The 18,904-nt window shown below is 46.6% G+C and overlaps 1 protein-coding gene across 2 annotated transcripts in view; it reads right to left on the reverse strand.

Annotated features, from left to right (window-relative positions):
* Positions 1 to 8,345: 8,345 nt before the first annotated feature.
* The window catches only part of LOC130888547 (tubulin alpha-1B chain), a 31,111-nt gene continuing 20,552 nt past the window's right edge, over positions 8,346 to 18,904 (reverse strand). Inside the window, exons 1-4 of one of the 2 annotated variants that reach the window (XM_057791594.1) lie at positions 11,520 to 11,673; positions 9,877 to 10,099; positions 9,602 to 9,750; positions 8,346 to 9,507 (exon numbers count right to left, since the gene is read on the reverse strand). In XM_057791594.1, coding sequence (XP_057647577.1) covers positions 8,527 to 9,507; positions 9,602 to 9,750; positions 9,877 to 10,099; positions 11,520 to 11,522 — 1,356 coding nt within the window. In that variant the 5' untranslated portion in view covers positions 11,523 to 11,673 and the 3' untranslated portion in view covers positions 8,346 to 8,526. Of the gene's footprint in view, positions 9,508 to 9,601; positions 9,751 to 9,876; positions 10,100 to 11,519; positions 11,674 to 18,904 lie in introns of those variants that run through there. The other variant, XM_057791595.1, reaches the window with a different exon arrangement.

Consider the following 18,904-nt stretch of genomic DNA (forward strand, 5'->3'; position numbering starts at 1 on the left):
GAGTTCAAGGCCAACCTGGTCTACAGAGTGAGTTCCAGGATACCTAGGGCTGTTACATAGAGAAACTCTGTCTCAAGGAACAAAAATAATAAATCATTTTTAAAAAGCCTTAGAATCGGGGGCTAGAGAGATGGCTCAACAGTTAAGAGCATTGGCTGTTCTTCCAGAGGACCCAGGTTCATTTCCTAGCACCCGCATGGCAGCTCACAATTGTAACTCCATTTTCAGGGAATCTGACACTTTCACACCAATGCACATAAAAAACAAAAAGCCTTAGACTAGCTGGGCGTTGTGGCAGGCATCTTTACTGCCAGCACTAGGAAGGCTGAAGCAGGTAGATCTCTAAACTCAAGGCCAACCTGTTCTACTCTACCCATCGAATTCCAGACCGGCCAAAATGACGTGATGAGAATCTATCCCAAAAAAACCAAAACAAACAGAAAACCATTTGCTTGTTTATGCATATGTGTGTATCAAGCTTTCTTGTTGGCCTATCTTTGGATCACCAACCCCCAAATAACAACACAAAGACTAACTATGAAAACTTAGGCTTTTTCCGAACTAGCTCTCATAACTTAAATAAACCTGTATTTATTTATTAATTTTTTTGTTTTTTTTCGAGACAGTGTTTCTCTATGTAACATCCCTGACTGTCCTGGAACTCGCTGTAGACCAGGCTGGCCTTGAATTTATTGAGATCTGCCTCCCTCTGCCTCTAGAGTGCTGGGATTAAAGGTGCGCACCACCACCACCCGACTTTAACCCATTTTTATTAATCTATTTCTTCCACATGGCTCGGTTACCTCTCCATTGTACCACATGTCTGACTTCTTCAGTGTCTTGCTGTCCTCTCTCATGCTCCTATACTCATCCCAAATTCTCCTCTGCCCGGAATTTCCTCCGTTCATTCATCTCTCCTTCCTAGCTATTGGTCATTTAGCTCTGTATTAAAACAATCACAGTGACACATCTTCACACGATATAAACAAATATTCCACAACATTTATACGTATGTTGGCCCTCCACATTGTTGAGTTCCACATTTGTGAGATCAACTAATCTCAAATTTAAAAAAGGAAAAGAATAAAAAAGGGTACCTGTCAAGATGTTTCAGTTGGTAAAGGGCTGTCCTGCAGGTAGGAGCTAAGTTCCATCCCTAGTAGACAGTTAGTAGTGCACACTGGTGAACCAAGCACTGGGGCTGAGGAGATGAAGATAGTAGAATCCCCAATACCCTATTGATGTAGCCTCGGGGCCTAGCAACAGGCCAAGTCTAAAAACCATTTGGAATACAAAGAGAGAATCTGTCTCCAAAAACAACAGCAAGATACAGTTAGGGCCGGGCGTTGGTGGCGCATGCCTTTAATCCCAGCACTCGGGAGGCAGAGGCAGGCGAATCTCTGTGAGTTCAGGTCCAGCCTGGTCTACAAGAGCTAGTTCCAGGACAGGCTCCAAAACCACAGAGAAACCCTGTCTCGAAAAAAAAAAAAAAAAAAAAAAAAAAAGATACAGTTAGGGCTGGGAATGTAACTCAGTGGTAAAGAACTTAGCATGTGCAAGACCTTGAACTTGGTCCCCAGTACCATGGAAAAAAAAAACAATTTACCTTTAATCCTAGCACTCGGGAGGCAGAGGCAGAGTTCAAGACCAGCCTGGTCTACAGAGCTAGTTCCAGGACAGGCTCCAAAGCCACAGAGAAACCCTGTCTCGAAAAACCAAAAAAAAAAAATTTGGGGGGGCTGGAGAGATGGCTCAGAGGTTAAGAGCACTGCCTGCTCTTCCAAAGGTCCTGAGTTCAATTCCCAGCAACCACATGGTGGCTCACAACCATCTGTAATGGGGTCTGGTGCCCTCTTCTGGCCTGTAGGCATACACACAGACAGAATATTGTATACATAATAAATAAATAAAAAAAAATTTAAAAAAAAAAAATTTGGAAGTAAAATCATGTCTGTATTTAGCACACATATAGACTTATATGTTCTTTTCATTATTCCCTAAACAATATAGTATAATAACCACTTGCATAGCATTTACATTGCACTAAGTATTATGGGTATTCTAAGGATGGTTTAAAGTATCCTGGGGATATGCATAAGTTATATGCAAATTCCTCTGTGCTTTCTTTTCTGAAATTCGATATTTAGACCAGGCTGGCTTCAAATTCACAAGAGACCTTCTTCCTCTGCCTTCTGAGTACTAGAATTAAAGACATGTGCCACCATGCCCCACCCTACACCATTTTTAAATTTACTTATTATACATGTGTTCTCTGTGTGTCTGTGTGTGACTGTGTCCAACAATTAAACTCGAGGTATCAGACTTGGCAATAAGTGCCTTTACAGACCAGGCCATCTGAGTTCTCAGATACTTATTTCAACTATGAAAAGCATTGTGCTTTAATGACAGTATTGAAATGCAAATCAAGTTGAGGTTGGGTATGTTGGTGCATGCCTGTAATCCCCAGCATACGGAAGGCTGAAGCAGAATGATGTGAGTTGGCCAGCTTGGGTTAATGAGTTCCAGTCCAACCTGGGCTACCTAACATGACCTTGTCTCAAAAATAAAGCAAAAATAACTAAAAGACTTAGAACAAAACCAGAATATTTCACTCACATTTACTTAATTGACATGCATAAGATTAAGGTCCAGGGGGCTGGAGAGATGGGCTCAGAGGTTAAGAGCACTGTCTGCTCTTCCAGAGGTCCTGAGTTCAATTCCCAGCAACCACATGGTGGCTCACAGCTATCTGTAATGAGATCTGGTGCCCTCTTCTGGCCAGCAAGCATACAGACAGACAGAACACTGTATACATAATAAATAAATCTTTAAAAAAAAAAAAGATTAAGGTCCATTATGTGCCAAGGGCTAGGCATGGGTAGTAGACAAAAATAAAGCATGGAACTCCTGCTGTCACAGAGCTTAGAGCCTGTAGTAATAAGGAACAGTGAGGAGGAACTTGCAGCCAACTGTGACTCTAGTTCCAGTGAGATCTGATATTCCTGGCCTATGAGGCACCTGCATCCATGTGCATTTACCCACATAGAGGCACACACACCGTGGTGGTTTGAATGAGAATGGGCCCCAAAGGCTCATTATATTTGAATACTTGGTACCCAAGTGATGGAACTATGTAGGGAGTCTTTCTCTGTTCCATTAGTCAGTTCCCAAATAACCACATGGGGATTATTATTAATTATGAAAGCTCAGCCAATAGCTTAGACTTATTTCTTTTTTTTTTTTTTTTTTTTTTTTTTTGGTTTTTCGAGACAGGGTTTCTCTGTGGTTTTGGAGCCTGTCCTGGAACTAGCTCTTGTAGACCAGGCTGGTCTCGAACTCACAGAGATCCGCCTGCCTCTGCCTCCCAAGTTCTGGGATTAAAGGCGTGCGCCACCACCGCCCGGCTTAGACTTATTTCTAACTAGCTCTTATAACTTAACCTATTTTACTAATTTACATGCCTCACATGGCTCACAGCTTGTTACCTCTTCTCCTACACGCCATGCTTTCTCTGAGTCTCAAGGCGACTCTGCCCTTCTTCTTCCCTCTCTCTGCCCCCCAAATCCTGTCTGGCCATCACTTTTTTTTTTTTTTTTTGGTTTTTCGAGACAGGGTTTCTCTGTGGTTTTGGAGCCTGTCCTGGAACTAGCTCTTGTAGACCAGGCTGGTCTCGAACTCACAGAGATCCACCTGCCTCTGCCTCCCAAGTGCTGGGATTAAAGGCATGCGCCACCACTGCCCGGCTCACTTTTTTATTAAGCCAATCTGATAACATACCTTCACAGTGTACAAAAAGATTATTCCACAACAGACATGTTTGGGAAGGATTAGGAGGGGTGGCCTTGTTAGAGAAGATGTGTCACTGGGAATGGACTTTGAGATTTCAAAAGCCCAGGTCATTCCCTCTTTATCTGCTTCATGGTTGTGGATCAGATGAAGGCTCTCATCTTCTGCTCCAGGCCATGCCTGCCTGCCTGTTGCCATGCTTCTCACCACGATGGCCATGGACTCACCGTCTGAGAGCCCCCATAAACTCTTTTTCTATGAGTTGCTTTGGTCATAGAACCTTATCACTGCAATTTAATTTTTGGTTGTGAGCCTGGCCTTTAACGGCTGGGCCATCTCTCCAGCCCTCACTGTGATTTAAAAGTAACTAAGATGTAAATTGGTACCAGGAAGTGGGTTAATTCTGTGATAGGCTGGACAATGCTATTTTTCGGAGGAATATGGAAAACTTTGGGACTTTGGACTAGGAAATGGTTTAATGCTGTAGGTGGGGCTTAACACTCAGTAGTGTTGAGATCAGTGTTTCTTTTTTTTTTTTTTTTTTTTTTTTTTTTTGGTTTTTTCGAGACAGGGTTTCTCTGTGGTTTTGGAGCCTGTCCTGGAACTAGCTCTTGTAGACCAGGCTGGTCTCGAACTCACAGAGATCCGCCTGCCTCTGCCTCCCGAGTGCTGGGATTAAAGGCGTGCGCCACCACCGCCCGGCGAGATCAGTGTTTCTTAAGGAGAGATCTGGGCCTAGTGGTGGTGGCGCACGCCTTTAATCCTAGCACTCCAGAGGCAGAGGCAGGTGGATCTCTGAGTTCAAGACCAGTCTGGTCTATAGAGTGAGTTCCAGGACAATCAGGGCTATACAGAGAAACCCTGTCTTGAAAAACTAAAGCAACAACAAAAATCCCAAAAACCTGAGATGTGGGAACAGAGGAATTGGGCCCATGGTTCTGTAGATGGGGTCTGATGTGTACCCTGGTCCACACCCCTCCCATGTAGTTCCACACATCACTAGATTTTCTGTTTGTTTTGTCAGATTTTGTATCTATGATCTAGACCCTTTCTTCTCTAACCCGTAGGAGGCCTTTTTGGACTGCCAGCCCAGCAGTTATCACAAGGCCTTGGGAACTAGAAAAAAAACCACACACACACACAATATGATGGACATAATTCTGCCTTTCTTTTTGTTGTTTTTTGTTTTTTTAATTTTTTTTTCTTCTTTTTCAAGACAGGGTTTCTCTGTGTAGCCCTGGCAGCCCTGAAACTCGTTCTATAGACCAAGCTGGTATCAAACTCACAGAGATCCACCTGCCTCTGCCTCCCAAGTGCTGGGACCAAAGATTGTGCCACCACTGCCCCATGACTCTATCTTCCTTTTTTAAGCTTTTTACTTGGAACATATGAAGACAATAGCATGCAGCAAGCTGTCAGTTGGGTGTGGCTTACTGACCAGGTGGCAGAGAGAAAGAAGTTAGTCTTAACAACATAATGACCATAACAGTAGTCTGAGATGATCCTCAGTGATTTTTACTTTGTATCATTATCGAGTTTGGTTGATGTAGCAACATTCTCTTCCCTAGTTCCTGTTGACCCCAAGGCCATGCTTTTACTATTGTCCTGGAGTAGGGGGTGTAGGTTGGGGCTCAGGTCTAGAAACTCCTTGGGTGTGGAGTTGCCTGCGGCTGCCTGATTCACAGTGAGGTAAAGTAACATCAGGCACAGCTCCCTCCAGTAATTGTCAGAACAGAAATTGGCAAGCTTATGAATGCTAGGGATGCCTGCCAGTCACTTCCTCTTTGTTGCTTTTTTTTTTCAAGGTGACGGCAAGGGCAGAGTTCACAAGGCTCACCTTGGCTCTCCTGGATAGAGAACTCCTTGTCGGTAGTGCCATCTGCAGGGCATTAAGGAATTTGCTAGGCATTTTCTGGGATTGGGAGTGGTAAATGCCATCTCAGGCTAAAATAATTCTTCCTGCCTTCCTCCATTAAATCTTTTACCGAGTATCTACCCTGGATCGCAGCATGGATTGTCCCTGAGGCTGAAAGGCCAATAGTTCCTCTGATCTCTTAACAGACAGGAGGGCAAAAAGCTGTGTTATCATTTTTTTCCGAGACAGGGTTTCTCTGTGTTGTTTTGGTGCCTGTCCTGGAACTTGCTTTGTAAGACCAGGCTGGCCTCAAACTTAAAAAGATACGCCTGCCTCTGCCTCCGGAGTCCTGGGATTAAAGGTGTGCACCACCAGCGCCCAGCAAGTCTTCCTATTTTAATAGTGACTTCATGAAGGTGAAGAATAATAAATCCTGAATGCATTTTAGCATTGTGGCTTTTTTGTTGTTATTTGTTTTGTTTAGCATATATTGTGGCTAAGGGGATACTAAGTTTGACCACCTAAGTTTGATCCCCAGAATCCATGTTAGAAAGAAGGAACTATCTCCTACTTCTACGGTTACAGGGCCTAACAGGGTCCATCCCTATGAGCAAGGCATTATGAAAATCTGTAGTGCAAACAAACAAATGGGCCCCAGAAGGTCTTGGGAGCTTCATGACACTACAAGAGTCAAGTCTCTGATCCTTAGGGACAGGCCTTTCGGGGCCACCTTCTCCCAGATTCTTTTTTTTTTTTTTTTTTTAAATATTTATTTATTTATTTATTTATTATGTATACAATGTTTTGTCTGTGTGTATGCCTGCAGGTCACAAGAGGGCACCAGACCCCATTACAGATGGTTGTGAGCCACCATATGGTTGCTGGGAATTGAACTCAGGACCTTTGGAAGAGCAGGCAATGCTCTTAACCTCTGAGCCATCTCTCCAGCCCCTTCTCCCAGATTCTTAAAGAGAACCAGGGCTGTAAGCAGCATGTGTGCTTTATGCAATGTTGAAGTTTACGGTGACTAAATAAAAATTGTAAGATTGCCACGTGCTTGCCTGGAATCCTAGCATTTTGGGAAGCTGAGTCAGGAGCATGGAATTAAATGTCAGCCTGGGGCGCAGATGGAAACCTGTCTCAAAAACAAAACAAAACAAAACAAAAAACCAAAAAAAAACCCCACAACCGGATTAAGAGGGAAATAATTCTGATTTCTTAATTTTGGAACCTTCTGTAGAACATGGGCTTTACCAGGTACTGTACCTTGAACGTCAGATCCTCCTGCCTCCCTCCACTTTTGGAGATCTGCCTGTCTCTGGCCCCCGGCCCACCCCCCCACCCCCCCCCCGTGCTGGGATTAAAGGCATGCACCATCACCACCTGGCAGCTTGTGTGGTTTTGTTTTTTTCTTGGGATAGGGTCTTCTGTAGATCAGGCTGACCTGGTTTTCCTGATCTTCCAATTTTTACTTCTGACAGGCATATGTCTTTAATCCCATCTAGGAGGCGGACGCAGCCCTAGTTTACAGAGTGGATAGCAAGACCAGCATGACCATCTCAAAATGAGAAGGACAGGAGTGGAACAGGGGTACATCCTTTGCCTAGTGTGTCTGAGGCCTTCTGCTCAGTCTAGAGTACCAATTATCCTCATGCTTAGTGGTGTAAATTGAATCCTTCTAACATTTAACAATTGTTCCCACTTCCTGCAATGCAATCCTTACCAGTCAACGTGGACTGTATTCTTCTTTGGTTCTTAATAGGAAATGAGCAGTTAAATTCCAACTCTGTAGACTTTGGCACTGAGCATTGAACACAGTAATATTTGCATTTTAATAATAAAGCTTGCCTGAAGATCAGAGTACAAAGCTAAGCCACTAATGGCCAGGCAGTGGTGGCCCACACCTTTAATCCCAGGTCTCTGGAGACAGCAAAAGATAAAGGCTACCTTGGGCTACACAAGATCTGTCCAGGGCTGGAGAGATGGCTCAGAGGTTAAGAGCATTGCCTGCTCTTCCAAAGGTCCTGAGTTCAATTCCCAGCAACCACATGGTGGCTCACAACCCTCTGTAATGGGGTCTGGTGCCCTCTTCTGGCCTGCAGGCATACACACAGACGGAATATTGTAAATATTAAAAAAAAATGTCCAGAAAACAGGTCCAGGTAGTGGTGGTTCACTCCTTTAATCCTATTGTTTGAGAGTCATAGATCTTTTAAACCCAGCACTGAGGTGAAGACAGGAGTATGGGGAATATAAGGGTCAGGGACTTGCCCTTACTAAAGATTTGTTAAAAAGAATGGCTGGCTTTCATTTCTGATCTTCAGCTTGAACTCAGTGTCTGGGTTTTTATTTGTTCTACAAGTCTTCCCTTGTTTGCTGCCACAGCACCCTAAAATATTCCCAGGCCATAGATACACCCAGCCTCCCAACCCCATGTACCCCAGGCTGTCCCTGTAACTCCAAAGACCTGATTGGTTTCACATCCTCAGTGTAAAATTTTAAAGGCATACATTAAAAAAGCCTCAATCGTTTGATGAATTGTGATGAAGACAGCTTTAGTCAGGGCAAACTGCTCATTGCTGGCTAAGTGCTCCTCCACCACAAGAACCACCCGAGCGGTGACCTTCTGCTATCCCAGGGCATTAAGACTGGAGGGTCAGGCAAAGGTTAGTCTGGGATACAGGAGACTTATCCCAAACAAAAAAGCATACAGAAACAATTTTTCTTAAAGCTTTTACTTTGAGACATCATGGACATAAACCATACAGGGACACATGGAAAAGACATGATCACAGAACAATGCTAACATGAAAGCATCAATGACTGTCAGGTGGCGTTGAAGCTGAAGTTCTGGGAGTCTGACATGATTCAGGTGCTGAAACAGATTAGTATTCCTCTCCTTCTTCCTCACCCTCTCCTTCAACAGAATCCACACCAACCTCCTCATAATCCTTCTCCAGGGCAGCCATGTCTTCACGGGCCTCAGAGAACTCCCCCTCCTCCATACCCTCACCCACATACCAGTGCACAAAGGCACGCTTGGCATACATCAGATCAAACTTGTGATCTAGGCGGGCCCAGGCCTCAGCGATGGCTGTGGTGTTGCTCAGCATGCACACAGCTCTCTGGACCTTGGCCAGGTCTCCACCAGGTACCACAGTGGGAGGCTGGTAATTAATGCCAACCTTGAAGCCAGTGGGGCACCAGTCCACAAACTGGATGCTGCGCTTGGTCTTGATGGTGGCAATGGCAGCATTGACATCTTTGGGAACCACGTCACCACGGTACAGCAGGCAGCAAGCCATGTATTTACCGTGGCGAGGGTCACATTTCACCATCTGGTTGGCTGGCTCAAAGCAGGCATTGGTGATCTCTGCTACAGAAAGCTGCTCATGGTAGGCTTTCTCAGCAGAGATGACAGGGGCATATGTGGCCAGAGGGAAGTGGATGCGAGGGTAGGGCACCAGGTTGGTCTGGAATTCTGTCAGGTCAACATTCAGGGCTCCATCAAATCTGAGGGAAGCTGTGATGGAGGACACAATCTGGCTAATGAGGCGGTTAAGGTTGGTGTAGGTGGGGCGCTCAATGTCGAGGTTTCTACGACAGATGTCATAGATGGCCTCGTTATCCACCATGAAGGCACAATCAGAGTGCTCCAGGGTGGTGTGGGTGGTGAGGATGGAGTTGTAGGGCTCAACCACAGCGGTGGAAACCTGGGGGGCTGGGTAGATGGAGAACTCCAGCTTGGACTTCTTTCCATAATCAACAGAGAGCCTCTCCATCAGCAGGGAGGTGAACCCAGAGCCAGTTCCCCCGCCAAAGCTGTGGAAGACCAAGAAGCCCTGAAGCCCTGTGCACTGGTCGGCCTGTAAGACAAAATGAGAGATATTGAATTGGCTGGCACACTCAACACCACAACCCTCCCACTGCATCTTAAACGTATCCATCTATGGTATTTACCAGCTTGCGAATTCTGTCCAAGACGAGGTCGATGATCTCCTTGCCAATGGTGTAGTGGCCACGGGCATAGTTATTGGCAGCATCTTCCTTGCCTGTGATGAGCTGCTCAGGGTGGAAGAGCTGACGGTAGGTACCAGTGCGAACTTCATCTGGAAAAGGAGGACGAGTCAGCCACCCGCCACCAACACCGGCTCAACTCATCCTTCAGTGTCTGAAGAGAGGTCTGAGGGTGTGGCCCGGGCAGAATGCCTCAGGGAAGCCCTCGGTCCACTCACCAATGACCGTGGGCTCCAGGTCTACGAACACCGCCCGGGGCACGTGCTTGCCAGCGCCCGTCTCACTGAAGAAGGTGTTGAAGGAGTCGTCCCCTCCCCCAATGGTCTTGTCACTTGGCATCTGGCCGTCAGGCTGGATGCCATGTTCCAGGCAGTAGAGTTCCCAGCAGGCATTGCCGATCTGGACACCAGCCTGGCCGACGTGGATGGAGATGCACTCACGCTGTGGAAAGGGGAAAAAAAATTGCAGCCAGTTTTCAGTGGCCCAATGTGACAAACCCTTAAAACTCGCATTTTTTAAAACAAAACAACAACAAAAAAAACCAAACAGAATTACTAATTTAGGCTTTTCACACCTAGGAGTACTTAGTCATACTTCCTCTCTTTGAAAACTAAGGCCCTTCATCTACCCACTTCCCTCAAATCTACTTTTGCCGTGCGTTCAGATTTCCAGACCATTCTAAGCAACGGAAGGACATGGCTTGACCACTGAGGAGAGACATCTCACTGCAGAGCAAGAGGCAGGTCTCTGAAGGACATAATGGCCAGCATCCACCCTCCGGCATCCGGATGGGAGCTGGTTTGACTTCCTCTATTTGTAGGCATTGAGCTCAGCTCATTGCACCTGCCCTGGTTCAGCAGCGGATTATAAACCGCCCAGATCCGATTTCTATTTCCCTCAAAAACCAGTCAATGTCACCACCTGGTCCCACACACGACAGCTGGGAATCCATGCGGTTGGTGTTGGTAAGTTACATATTCTGGAATATAGTTGAGGAAATCTTCCCCTTATCCTTTATTGCCTTCATTAAAAGCAAAAGGAAGGTCGAGGCTGAGGTTGTAGCTCGTTAGTAGAGGGCTGGCCTAGAATGCGACACCCTGGGTTTGACCCTCAGTCGTCGCCCCCCAAAAACTACAAGGCCCAATAGGAGACACACCCTAAACCCGCAGTGCCTCAGCGCGCACGCGCACACTGCAGAGGCTGTTCCCGCCTTTCTTAGGCGGGAATGTAACGGTCGCGCATGCGTTTTTCGTCCCCCGGCGTCTCCCCGCCCCCGCCTTTTCCGCACTAAAGAGGAAGTGAGGGCGGGGAAAAGGCTGTGTGCGCGCGCTCGAAAAGCAGAAAGCAAGGGAGGGATGGGGGAAGGGCGGGCGCGGGAAGACTGTAGTCCAAAAGCGCCATGCTGTAGGTCTTGTGCAAGGTGTGGATAGAGACAGACGGGAGTCCAGGGGCACCCGGGAGAGCCTCTTCTCCCCAAGACCACGGCAGCCCCCAGCAGCCTGGGTCCATGCTCCCCTGTTCGCCCAGGGGGACCCAGGAGAGCCCCCTCTCCCCAGACCCCGGCAGCCAGAGCTCCACGCTCTCACGCTCGCCCAGGGAGACCCCCTTCTCCCCGAGACCCCCGCAGCCAGAGCCCCACGCTCTCACGCTAGCCCAGGGAGACCCCCTTCTCCCCGAGACCCCCGCAGCCAGAGCCCCACGCTCCCCTGCTCGGCCAGGGCGACCCGGGAGAGCCCCTTCTCCCCCACGACCCCGGCCGTCCCCAGAAGTCAGGGCCCCAAGCTCTCCCGTTCGGGCACGCCCTGCGGCCCCAGCGAGCAGCTCCTCTCTTCTCCTCTCCTCCCCACACCAATGCGCTCACCATGGTAGCTACGGGTTAGAAGGCGAGGGTGACAGAGCGGACACCGGGTCACGGTTACCGTTCCCGACAGCTAAGAGTCGAGGTAAGTAACGCAATGAGGCAGAGGCGGCGGCTCCGGAGCCTCTTAAGTAGCAGCCGGGGAGGGGCGGGCGCGCCCGGGTGGCCACGGTCCCTCCCCCGGCGGGCCGCGGCCATTGGGCGCCCGACCTGACTGCCGCAAAGGCGGGCTCGGCTCGCAGTCCCCTCCCTGCGTGGACCCGCGGGGCGGGGCCGCCGCCTGGGCGCGCCGCTGCAATGCGGGATGTGAGCGGGCCCTGCCCCAGACGAACGGTTGTGGGAGCTTGGGGCGATTGGTGCAATCTGGGCGAACCCGGGGACTTGCCAGGTTCCCAGTTTTAAAGGTGAAGCATCCTAAAAAGCAGAAACGTGTGGTCCGGATAGCCCAGCTGATTCTATTCTTGTGGCCACACTTGATGAGTGAGTTTTGCCTTTCTCCTTGCTTTAAGGTCTGTGCATTCCCTACTTACCGGCTACTGTGAAAGCCTTTTATAAAGCCCAGTAGCTGTACTGGGCATGTTGTAATGGCTCACTCTCAAAACTGAAGGTACCAAGCAAGTGCTGGACGCAACTGAATCATGCAAATGTTAAAAATAAGGCCGACTAGGCCCCATCTTTAGGCTTAAGCTACCAGCTTGATGGAATAACCCTAAGTAAGGAGTCTTTCAAAAGATTTTAAAAGTATGAAATGGTAGCTAAATTGAAGTGAGGAAAAACTAAAAGGAAAATGTCTCACTGAAGAATCTAGGAAGCAAGAGTTTCTTGTGCCGTGCAAGTCTTCTCGAAGGACCGCGTAACGTTGTGTTGAGTGTCGTGATGACCAGGTTGTAACCAATAAACTCCTCTTTTATTCCGGCACCATAGATTACTACTGATCTTAGGAATCCATAACATTAACGTTATTAGGGCTAGCATGTGGCTTTAAAATGGCCTCACTGAACGGATTGCAATTACTAAACTATTCAAAATGTCTTCCTGGCAGTGGCAGCCGGGAACACAGATCCCTTGCATGCTGCTCATAGTGAGACTCCCCCTTTCAGAGCCTCAGGCGCCTCTTCAGGTGCCCCGGGATTCTTGACATAGTGCGACTGAGCAGATTTCAGGAGTCCCAGTGAAGGAATGCCTCAGCTCGTTAGTTATCAGGAGAAAGAGCAAACACTGGAGGTGAAGTGCCTAGTGTAGAAAACGGAGGCCCGGAAGTGCTTCGGCAGCAGCTACAATGTAGGTCATGGGGAGAGGGGGGACTCTTGAAGTTACATTGTTTAAAAGAGGTAATCTGGGCTGAGGAAATAGCTCATTTAGGACCTGAGTTTGATTCCCCAGAACCGGGGGGGTGGAGGTGGGGGACCACGGACCGGGACGTCTTAGTGATGTATTTTTGTATTGCCTGTGCTATAGAGACTGGCAGGGCCCTGAGGCTTAGTGGCTATCCAGAATGGCCTTTCTGGGCTAATTCCAGGTTAGTGAAACCATATATATCAAAAGCAAACAAGGGGGACACAAAAATACACCCACACATAAATAAATGGGATAAATTTAGAACAAAACCAAAAAACTCTGAAAATTGATCACATACATGCTCATACACATGTGTGCTTGCTTATGTGCCCACGTACACAGCCGTATACATACACTAAAATAAATAAAATGTAATTTGTAACTAAAGTTAAGGGAGAAGAAAATGTGATCTCACTATCTCATTTCCTTGTCGAAAGAAGGGTGTTTGGTCAGGTGTGATGGCGCACGCCTTTAGTCTCAGAATTTGGGAGGCAGAGGCAGGCAGATGAGTCCACAGCCAGTCTGGTCTACAGAGCAAGTTCTAGGACAACCAGAGATACACAGAGAAACCTTGTCTGGCAGGCGTGGGTGGGTAGTGGTTACTGATCTCTCTCTCCTCTCTCTCTCTCTCTCTCTCTCTCTCTCTCTCTCTCTTTCTTTCTCTCTCTCTTTCTGACATTCTCTCAACAGGGTCTCACTATGTTGTGCTAACTGGCCTGTAACTCGCCATGTAGACCAGGCTGGCCTCAAATTCACAGATTTGCCTGCTCTGCTTCCCAGGTACTGAGATCAAATGCATCTGCTACTTTGTTTGGAAACTTTTTTATTATTATTTAATTATGGGGGCAGGGTGGTAGGCTTTCTTTTGGGCCATCAACCAGCTCCCAAATACCTGACAGGGAGACTTATTAGTTACAATTGCTTGGCCTTAACCTATGCTTATCCCCCTTGCTCTTATAATTTAATTTAACCTATTTCTCTTCATCTACGTTTTGCCTCGGGGAGGGGATTTTTACTTTTCTCTCATTCTGTATGCCCTACTGTGTCTGTCTGCCGACTGCCTAGCTGGCCCTGGGTGTACCCCTCTCTTTCACCCTTGTTCTCTTTTCTCTTGTTCTCTCTCCTCTTCTCTCTTTTCCTACTTCTTCTCTCTGCCTTTCCCTCTATTGCCTAGCTATTGGCCATCTACCTATTTATTAGACCAATCAGGTGCCTTACGCAGACAAAGTAAATTAGCAAGCTATCTTTACATAATTAAACAAATGTAGTGTAAATATTACATAGTTGAAGTAATATTCTGTAACGGAAATGTAACACACCTTCACATAGTTGAAGCAATATTCTACAACAGGCAGGGCATGTGCAGATATCACAGTACATGTGTGGAGGATGGAGGACAACTTTTGGGAAACAGTTCTCTCCTCCCAGGTTTCTTGTATCCCAGGAAGCAAATTCAGATCCTCAGGTTTATGAAGCAAATGTTTGACCCTCTGAACTATCTTTTTTTTTTTTTTTTTTTTTTTGGTTTTTCGAGACAGGGTTTCTCTGTGGTTTTGGAGCCTGTCCTGGAACTAGCTCTTGTAGACCAGGCTGGTCTCGAACTCACAGAGATCCGCCTGCCTCTGCCTCCCAAGTGCTGGGATTAAAGGCGTGCGCCACCACCGCCCGGCTCCCTCTGAACTATCTTAACCAAGACAAACTTTTTGTTGTTTTGTTCTTTTTTTAGAGATTGGGTTTCTCTGTGTAGCCCTATCTGGCTTCGAACTCACAAGTACTGGGTAAAGGCATACACTGCCACGCAGCTCAAAGGCAAGCTTTTTTTTATTTTTATTTATTTTTTTATTTTTAGAGACAGAGTTTCTCTGTGTAACAGCCCTGGCTGACCTGGAACTAGCTCTTATAGACCAGGCTGGCCTCAAACTCACAGAGATCTGCCACCTGCCTCTGCCTCTCTGGTGCTGGGATTAAAGGTGTGCACCACCACCACCCCACTAAGGCAAGCTTTTTAAACAACTTTTTATTATATTTATTTGTATGTGTGGTGTGTGCCACGGAACTGAGGAGATTCATAGGATGATTTGCAGGAATCTTCTGTCTCTTCTATTTTGTAGTGCCCAGGGCTCCAGCTCAAATTAGGACTGGCAGCAGGTGCTGTTAGGTTTGGCAGATGGCTGAACATCCTGCTGTGCCACATCCAGCATGGCTCCAGGGAACAGACATGACTGGGGCAGAGAGGGAATGAAAAAAAAAGACACACATAGAAAGCTGTGAAGTGGATGGTGTACGTTCTCAGCTAGAGAAACTGCAGCACTCTGGAGATGAACAGAGAATTTGAGTTAAGTACAGGTGACAAGGGGCAGGGTCTCTGCTGTACAGCTGGATCAAGGAGACAAACTTAGCTAATCTCATAGGAGCAGTATCTGGAGGGAGCTGTGTTGGACATTTTCTGCAGACTGAATCCCCTGAGGAAGACTGCTTTGCCTCTGGCCCTTGCTCCAGGGTGAAGGCTCTGCCATTGTTCCATGGATCCGAGGCTCTGCAGTTCTTGACATCCACTTTCTGTACTCCTGTATGGATGTAACCCTGAGCATGAGCATGATTTTTTTGTCTATCTTTTTTTTTTTTTTAAAGGTTTATTTATTATGTATACAGTGTTCTGTCTGTGTGCCTGCAGGCCAGAAGAGGGCACCAGATCTCATTATGGATGGTTGTAAGCCACCATGTGGTGGCTGGGATTTGAACTCAGGACCTCTGGAAGAGCAGCCAGTGTTCTTAATCTCCGAGCCATCTCTCCAGCCCCTTTTTTGTCTATCTTAATAGTGTTGTTCATTATGTTTTTAGGAAGGGAATATGATTTCTGTGTAAAGTTGCTATGTATGGAGACTGGAGAGACGACTCCGCAGTTAAGAGCACTGGCTGCTCTTCTAGAGGATCCAGGTTCAATTCCCAGCATCCACATGGCAGCTCAAAACTGTTTGTAACTCTAGTTCCAGGGGATCCAACACCATCACATAGACATGCATGCATGCACACAAAACACCATAAAAAGAAATTTTAAAAAAATAAGACACTAAAAAAAAAAAAAAAGAGTGAGAAAAGTTTCTGTATAGGGCAGTCTCCAGTTAGTTATATAGAAACTTTAAGTTCATGTTGGAAAGAATGAAGGATTCTTTTCTATATCCCTTTAACCTTTTCCTGTCTTTTCTCCTTCCTCAAAAGTGGTGGTTTAGGGGCTGGAGAGATGGCAAAGAGGTTAAGAGCACTCCTGACCTCCCTAGTATAGGAGGTCCTGAGTTCAATTCCCAGTAACTACATGGTGGCTGACAACCATCTGTAATGAGATATGGTGCCCTCTTCTGCAGGCATGGAGGCTGAACACTGTGTACATAATAAATAATTTTTTTAAAAAAAGTGGTGGTATTAAAATAACAAAAAGGTAAATATGACAGTAAGAATTTAGTTCATATTAAGTTGTTACTTTATTCAGATTTGGTGAAGTCTTTACCCATTGCTTCATATAAACAACAAGCTTATACTGTTGATACGTGTGTGCATTTTGGTTTTGTTTTGTTTTGTGTTTTTGGTTTTTCAAGGCAGGGTTTCTCTGTGGCTTTGCAGCCTGTCCTGGAACTAGCTCTTGTAGACCAGGCTGGTCTCGAACTCACAGAGATACGCCTGCCTCTGCCTCCCGAGTGCTGGGATTAAAGGCGTGCGCCACCACCGCCCTGCTCATAAGGATGTGTCCCAGAGCTGGGGTTACAAGGATGCCCCAACACCCCTGACTCCTTTGCTTCCTTTCACTTCTCTTCTTCCTCTTTCTCTCATACAGAGCGAGTTTCAGAACAGGCTCCAAACCTACACAGAGAAACCCTGTCTGGAAAAACAAAAAACAAAACAACAGCAAAAGCACTTGTCGCTCTTGCAAAGGATCCTGGTTCAGTTTTCAGCATTCACATAGTGGTTCATCACTACCTGCAACTCTAGTTCCAGGGGATCTGGTGCCCTCTGACCTCTAGGAGTATCAGGCATGCACATGGTGCACAAACAAATATGCATACAAAAGACAAAACACACAAATGAATAAACAAATACATGGAAGCTGCATTTTTTTTTTAAATTTTTTTGAGACATGGTTTCTCTGTAGCTTTTGGTTCCTGTCCTGGAAACTAGCTCTGGTCTTGAACTCACAGAGATCCGCCTGCCTCTGCCTCCCAAGTGCTGGGATTAAAGGCGTATTTTTTTAGTCAGACTTCTCCCCTCCAAAACTCTCTGACAGAAGAGGAAGCGTGTCCTCCTTGTTATGCTACCAAAATCGCTCAGCGCAGCATCATGACCCACTGGTGAAACAGGAGAGATAAAACAAACCAGAGAGCAGCACCACTACCTCCCTTACGTCAGGCCGGGTCAGTCGTTCCTGGCCGAGTGGGTACCCTCTTGAGGCAAGTGAGAGGGCCAGCTACACACTGTTATTCTCAGTTTCCTAAAAGACTACAGCAGAAAGATAATAAGTTTGAGACTGGCCTAAGCAATATAGTGACCAAAATCAATGGGGGAAGTGGTGAAATGGGTCCTTTACAGGAGCCGTCACCGTCAGGGAGGGGAGCATCAGAAACCCCACCCCCATGACGTTGGTCAAAGCCAGGTTCAATTCTGAAGGGGGCTAGAAAGGCAAGTGCTGGGAGAGAAAGGGTCTGCTTTAAATTTACCCCTGGGAATGAGCACTGAGTACCTGTCTCTCAGCTGGAAAGAATGGGAAGAAGGTCACGGAGAGAAATCTCAGTCAGTGGGGGCATGTCTGTGAAGTGGGTAATAGGACATGGGCTTTCTGTCTTTCACTTCCTGACTGCCTTGAGCTACTCCTGCTAGCTCCAGACACTGATGACTGAAGCATTTGCACACACACACACACACACACCAGTATAGAAGTCCCACAAAAACTGCTCCCTGAAGTTCCCTTGCACACTTTGCACACACAGTCTATTTATTTATTTATTTATTTATTTTTGGTTTTTCGAGACAGGGTTTCTCTGTGGTTTTTGGAGCCTGTCCTGGAACTAGCTCTTGTAGACCAGGCTGGTCTCGAACTCACAGAGATCCGCCTGCCTCTGCCTCCCAAGTGCTGGGATTAAAGGCGTGCGCCACCACCGCCCGGCTGCACACACAGTCTAAATAAATGTTTAAAAATATATATATTTCAGGAACTGGAGAGATGGCTTGGTGGTCAAGAGCACTGGCTGCTCTTCCAAAGGACCCAGGTTTAATTCCCAGCACCCACATGGCAGCTCACAACTGTCTGTAACTCCAGGTCCAGGGGATCTGACACCTTTACACCAATACACATAAAGTTAGGAGGGAGGCAAAGGCAGGAACATTTCTGTAAGTTCCAGGATAGTCTGGTTTTAAGACAACAGCAAGTTCCAAGACAACTAGGGCTATATAATGAGATCCTGTCTCAAAAACAAACAACAACAAAAAGGAAAAAGTTTCTAACACTTATCTCTCTTTTTTCTTGCCTAGAATGTGGAGCAATGATAGCCATGATGACAAAATACCGTATTGCAGCTGGCCGGTGGTGGCGCACACCTTTAATCCCAGCACTCGGAGGCAGAGGCAGACGGATCTGTGGAAGTTCGAGACCAGCCTACAGAGTGAGTTTCAGAACAGCCAAGGCTATACAGAGAAACCCTGTCTTGAAAAACCAAATAAATAAATTAACAAAATAAAATAAAACCACCAAAACAAACAAACAAAAACACCTTATCTGTCACATGAAACTGAATCTGTGCTTGCCGAAATGCTAGCTCGGGGTCTGCCCTGTGTGTGCCCATGTGTGTTTGTCCTAACGAAGGGCTTTACTGCCTCTTTTATTGGCCAGTTCAGACAACACCACATCACACGGGAAAGGAATGAAGGACTCTTCACAGAAGCCTTTAAGAGTGTTACAGGAATTAAATCACTGACCCAGATATTAAATGCTATCAAGCAGTACCCATATGCTGCTTCAGCATTTATGAAGAATATTTGTTTAGTAAAGTTTACTTTCTAGTCAG

Source organism: Chionomys nivalis, chromosome 17 (genome assembly GCF_950005125.1).
Source record: "Chionomys nivalis chromosome 17, mChiNiv1.1, whole genome shotgun sequence".
NCBI lineage: Eukaryota > Metazoa > Chordata > Mammalia > Rodentia > Cricetidae > Chionomys > Chionomys nivalis.